This window comes from Frankliniella occidentalis, unplaced genomic scaffold, assembly GCF_000697945.3.
Source record: "Frankliniella occidentalis isolate FOCC.00 unplaced genomic scaffold, Focc_3.1 Scaffold124, whole genome shotgun sequence".
In the NCBI taxonomy this organism is placed as follows: domain Eukaryota; kingdom Metazoa; phylum Arthropoda; class Insecta; order Thysanoptera; family Thripidae; genus Frankliniella; species Frankliniella occidentalis.
This window is the reverse complement of record NW_026267251.1, coordinates 354073-360033: the sequence shown is the minus strand read 5'-3', so window position 1 is coordinate 360033 and position 5961 is coordinate 354073. Positions and strand designations below refer to the sequence as shown.

The 5961-nt window shown below is 51.9% G+C and overlaps 1 protein-coding gene across 1 annotated transcript in view; it reads left to right on the top strand.

Moving 5' to 3' along the window:
• Positions 1–5961, top strand: part of LOC113206620 (corticotropin-releasing factor-binding protein) — a gene marked incomplete in the record, with an annotated part of 29137 nt that overhangs the window by 2160 nt on the left and 21016 nt on the right. The window contains 1 exon segment of the mRNA XM_052270463.1: positions 3226–3316. Within this exon segment, the coding sequence (XP_052126423.1) occupies positions 3236–3316 (81 nt within the window).

Here is a 5961-nt window from a genome sequence, read left to right as displayed (position 1 = left end):
GGGGGGGGGGAGGGCACGGCTTCGTCGTCCTATACCCGGAAGGCCCTTCCGGCAGAGCTAAGAGGTATTGCGTTTCGATCTGATCGCTTCTGGGGCGCTACTGGTGCGATCAGCCCCTCCCCCTCTCCCCTCATCCCGCCGCTCTCCTACATCGTCCTATACGTAACGCGCGGAAGGGGGGAGGGGGGGGGACAGCAATTTTGTACGCTCTTAATTCGCATTCGCACAGAAGAAACGACAGGCCGGCATGTAGCCGAGCGGCCGCTGAAGGAGGAAAAGGAGGCTCATCTCCAACTAGAAGAGAGCGGCTGCGGGAGAGTCACGTGTCGCAGCCGCCTGCTCCTGCTTATTCGCTTGAGTCTCCTTTTTTGTTGCGTTTGCTTTGAAATCGTGTGTGTGTATGTTGCCTGGCGCGCGCTCGCGGAGCAGGGAGAGAAATAAAGTAGGGGGGGGGGGGGAGGAGGGAGGCTACCGCGGAGCAAGAGAACACACAGATAAAGATAAAACCGTGCTCGCCTTTTTCTCTCACCTGGTAACGAGGGCGTGTCAAAGCGTGCCCTCCACACACTCACGTGTGTTGTTCTGACCCTCGGACCTCTCGCAGCCGTGCCTGCTTTTCTCCTCTCCCACCACATGACGCGCGGTTGCTCTCCCTCCATCTACTATACCGCCGACAAAACACGTATTCAAACATAAGCCGCAGAAGTGACTGACATATGCACACAGCTTTGTCGCCCGCGCGGGTTAAAAAAGATTATGATGTTGTCCTTTTATGTTGTTTGGAATTTTAAGTTCTATTTTTTTTAACACCCCGCTCTAAGCTTTATGATAAAAAAATACGAAAACAAAATGCCTAAAAAAAGGCCTACGAACCTTGGAAGGCACGGTGCGTAGTACGCCGCGAATAATTACTAATCGGTGTTATACACTATCATAAGGCGCGACGCGCAGCGTAAATAGAGGAACGGAGCGAAATTAGTTTGGTATACATTAAGCCCCCTTCCCCTCTCCAGGGAGAGAGAGAAGGAGATGTATCTCTTCCCCCAGACTGACACTGGGTGGGTTCTGCTGCGCGCTGCTCGCTTTATGTCTCCTTGTTTGTTTTCTCCCCGGCGGCTCACGGCCGCCAATGTCGCCGCTAGAGGCGACGAGGGGGAATTTGCACTCAGTCGCGTCAAAGCATTTTACCCTCTCTCCTCCCACCACCACTTCCGTCCCTCCCTCTCTCTCTCTCTCTCTCTCTCTCTCTCTCTCTCTCTCTCTTGCTCTCTCTCTCTGTCGCTCTCTCGCTTGATCTCTCTTTCGCTCTATCTCTCCCTCCCTCTTTCTCTCCTTCTCTCTTTCTGTGGGGTGCGAACAGTAACAACAGTACCTACCTTCCCCAACCCCAAACCCTGTCGGAGGATCCCCGGATGGTTAAATAAGAAACGAGGCTTCTCTGTCTCGAGTTTCGAGCGTGCACGACATTATTGTCTCCAATCAAGGATTTCGCGTTCCAAACAAAAATGTTTGGTTATTTCCAAGCAGAATGATGGGGGGGGGGGGGGCATGCATTCGGAACCGGTCAAACTTCTTGAAAACGCCTTCTTGGAAAATAGTGAGTTCTGATTGGAAACCGGGGCTCTCTGCTTGGAGACAGATAAATCTGCTTTGTCACACACACGCTTACACACACACACACACACACACACACACACACACACACACACACACACACACACAACACACGTCCACCTCCCTCCCTTGACTTCCGCGCCCCTCTCCCGGAGGGCGCTCGCCTTTCGGCCTGACTGACCCCGTCGCTTTTCATTCCCGACTCTCGCGATCCCCATCCCCATTCACAGCAGCAGGAAGCACGGCTGGCCGCCTGCTCGCGACCCTCGCCCCGTCCGCCACGCCCTCTCTCTCTCTCTCTCTCTCTCTCTCTCTCTCTCTCTCTCTCTCTCTCTCTCTCTCTCTCTCGCCCCATCATCATGAATCACCGAAGCAATTGTCTCCCAATCTTTGCCGACAACGCCGCCCCGCCCCGCCGAGCATCAATCGGTGTCGCCCCTCCGTTCTTCACAATACACTTCGCGGCGTTGAAAAGAGAAAAAGAGTGCGACAGGTTTTGTGTTGGTTCTTGTTGTTCAGTGAAGCCGTCCGGACGGCGCAGATGACGCTGCGGCGAGGAGCCCCGGGAGGTGCGCCCTCTGAGAGGCAGGCGCTACAGAGAATGCCTCTCCCGGAGTATCCAGGTGTCACAACGTAACGCATGTTGATAATCATTCATATTTTCTACTAAAGCATCACCTTTGGCGGGGACGAAAATCGTGTTGGAAAACCGGGGAACATAGAGCGCTGAACTGAAGTTAAATACAATGCAATACGATCCAAATAGAGCGAGATTGTGAATCCAATTTGATGACTCCTGGAGGGGCGATATAAATTACATCGCTCGTTTGGAGTCACTTTCGCGACGAATATGACTTATTTTGAGTCATTTTCGCAAACGTCGATCGTTTAGAGTCGTTTTTGCGACATTTTCGTTTCGCAAAAATGAAGTCATAGGTCGCTCTGTTCGGGCAAGAAAGCTCGTTCTACGTTTTACAGTGTACTTTTTGATCCAAAGTGATTAAGTTTCGCCATGTGCATTAAAAGAAAATCGTTGAAAAAAAAATACAAAGATTAATCAGTTAACCTTTGGCATTTCCTGTCGCACTACGCGTTAACAACACCCAGGAGGCGTGTGGTGCTGGCTGTCAGCGGGAGCGCCTGCGAAGGGAGGGATAGGCCAGCCGCTCAACAGCAGGGTCGACGGCGTGGCCTACCAGGCGCCCGCGAATGGTGGGATAGGCCACCCGCTCGACGGCGGAGTCGCGACTGCGGCCTACACAGTGCCCGACGTCTCGCCCCGCCTAAGCCATCCAAGCCGTGTAAGCGAGCGATGAATTTTGCAGTGCTGCGCAATTTCCACGACCGACGCATGAGCTGTTGTGCGAAAAGACAGCTACAGTAAAAAAAAAATAGTCGCAAGAGTTAAAGGGAACTTTTTCATTTCAATAAAAAAAAAAAAATAAAAAAAAAAAAGGATAAAGGAAAACTGCGAGATTTATTTTTACACACACCAGCCACTGCCATATTTTTCATCGATCGACGAGAATGTGTTGTTGTCGTAAATTTACGACCCCGTTTTGCAAATGATCGCGTTTCTTTGTTCTCACCGGACTTGTGCCTTGCCCCCAGGACGGCCGCCATGTCGCACCCCAGCAGCCTGCTCCTCACGGCGCTCTTCCTCACGGCCTCCATTGCGAAGCCGACCTCCAACTTCAGACAGGTGAGCGGTAATCCACTTGCGTCGACTTTGTTAGGGCAAATTCGTCGGATAATTGCACGCGGGCACCTCACCCCCCTCCCCTCCCCTCCCCTCCCCTTTTCAAGCGGCTTACGACGTACCCCGTCGGGGCGTATGCTAGCTGACTGGCATGCAAAACGATATTTTCATGCCTCTCTCAAGGCACTTAAATGGACCAAAGGCACGAAAACTTTACACCTTACGGAAGTTTTCATCGGGCCTTTTGGAGCGGTACGCGTACGTTTATTCGTGCGCAACGCATCGATGCACAAGACGTCCAGGGTATAAACAAAATAAAAATGAATTAAAATGAAAATACAACTTATTGCTGGTGCGACTGATATCCGAACTCACACCCACCCTTAAACGTGCCTCGGTGTTTTCTTATGTGTCAGCGGAGTTTCTCGAGGCCGACCGCCGACCGCACGCGTATGCCCAAACGCGTATTCAAAGCTTTCGCTATGCCAACCCACCCCTCCTCCCCCACCCCGTCTCCTCAGAATATGAGCTATTTAGTTTGTGTCCGGCAAGCAAAAGCACGCCGAGGTCTGGAAAAGCACTGCCGCCGCCGGTCCGAGCGAGCGAGCCTCGAGGGGGACGGAAACCAGAAGAGTTGGAAGGGAGGGGGAGGGGTGGATATTTCTTTGCTATAGGCTTCTACTTTGTGGTGCAGCGGTATGTGAAAGTGCCTCGGGCCCGCGTCCCCGCTCTCGGCGGAGAGCAGCAGCAGCCGAGTCTGCTTCATAATGGAATGAATAAGGGAGGGTGAGGGAGGGAGGGAGAGGGAAATAAAAATAGAGCATAGCACGGAGATGTGGGAGCGCCATGCTGACGGTACGGATCTCCAGCAGCAGTGGAATGCATGTAGGGGTGGTCTTTTCCAGGTGAGTGCGCAGAACGCGTATCAGGGGCCCGCACCACGCGGCGGTCGACTATGCTGCAATGACGCTTTTCACATTTTCAATCTGCATTGCCTTCTCAGAGTGCAGTGCACGAAGAGTGCACTGTGAGCAAAAGAACAGTAACGTTTAAGTCTGGTAGACAATTCGACTGGTCAGCCATTTGCTCAACCCCCACAAAAGCTCTGCCTTCTGCAAAACGTAAAAAGGCCGACCAAGCGGGGCACACACAAGGTAAAACATAATGATGTTATGGATTTGGTGACAGGTTTTACAACGGCTTTTGTCGCACAACAATGTTTTTTACATGACAACGAATTTCGCTCAAGAGTAAATGATTTTCTTTTGTCAAAAGAATTAGATCTTGAGTGACAATGGTTTTTTTTATAAGTAATTTATAAGTAAACGCTTTAATTATTCCCTAACAAACATTGCTATTACATCACAAACAGCGTTGTTGTTGTTCAACAATGAAAGTCAGCAGAAAAATCTGAAAACAATTTGTTGCTAAGTAGCAACATTACTTTTTACGGTGTTTTACAGTGCACCTTGCGTTTCCTGATTTCTGTGACAGTCTTGTACCGATTAGCTGCTGCTGCGCCGTTAGCCGAAAGGGACGAGTGCAGCGAACACGTCTCTGTTACGCTCTCCTTTATCACCGGACCTGGTTAGGGCGTCATTAAGAAGCCGTTAGTAGAGCCAGCGAGTGATATACTATGTCTGCAGGTCCGGAGCAGCTGGCAGCCCTAGCAGGGAGAGGGGGGGACAGCTGTATGGGTCTCAGACTAGAAACCCAAGAACACACACGTCGCGAAACTAATTCACGACACCACAACAGAGGCGCGACCACTTCTGCTCACACTTTGATGGCAGAAATATAATGGGGGGTCCCTATGGATAGACTCCAATGTGATCGTCATCCTTTTGGGACAGTAAACTTTGAATTCCCCGCCGGCCCCCTCCCTATAAAGTCGCACGAAAGGGATCAAACCATCAAACCTGCACTGTTAAAAATAGTAGGGAGGTTTACAGGAAAATTTTCCTTGGACGCAAGTAGTAAAATTACAATTTGTAATCGTAAAAATGCATGCAGTACGTACTAACTTAAAATCCATTCGCGAGTAAAAAATGTGCTCTCGTAAATTTACAACTTATGATTATAATTCGAGTTTACAAAAATTTTGTAAATTTACGACGATCTTTTTCACAGTGTGAGTGCCGACAGGCTGCCGCACCTCCTCGGCTGGGGCGGTGGGGTCACCCCACCACTGGGGTGGCGCGGCGTTTAGGAGGCGTGCTCCGGGGCGAGCGAGGCGAGGACGAGAGGCGTCGCAGGCCAGCCGGCGGCGGCCCTCAGCAACAAGTCGAGGAGGGCGCCGCCACTCCCCTCCCCTCTCCCCCAACCTCCGCGGCAGAGGCGAAGGGCGAGTGTGCTGAGCCGTGCTGAGCTGTGCTGAGCGCTTACAAAGTGGCCCCCCTATATCTCATAGACAGACGGGGCGGCGGCGGCAAGTGCGGCAGGGAGCGAGAGCGATAGAGAGAAATGGGGTAGAGGCATGGAGATAAATGAGGAGGAAGGAGGACGGAGGCGACGAAGGGGAAGGTCGCGCAGGGCGTCTTTGGCGGTCGGTCTTTTGCGGGGGCGGGTGCAGCGCGCTTAAAAAAGGGAGCGAGAGAAGAGAGAGATGAGATAGTGCAGGAGAGAGAGAGTGAGAGAGAGTGGGGGGG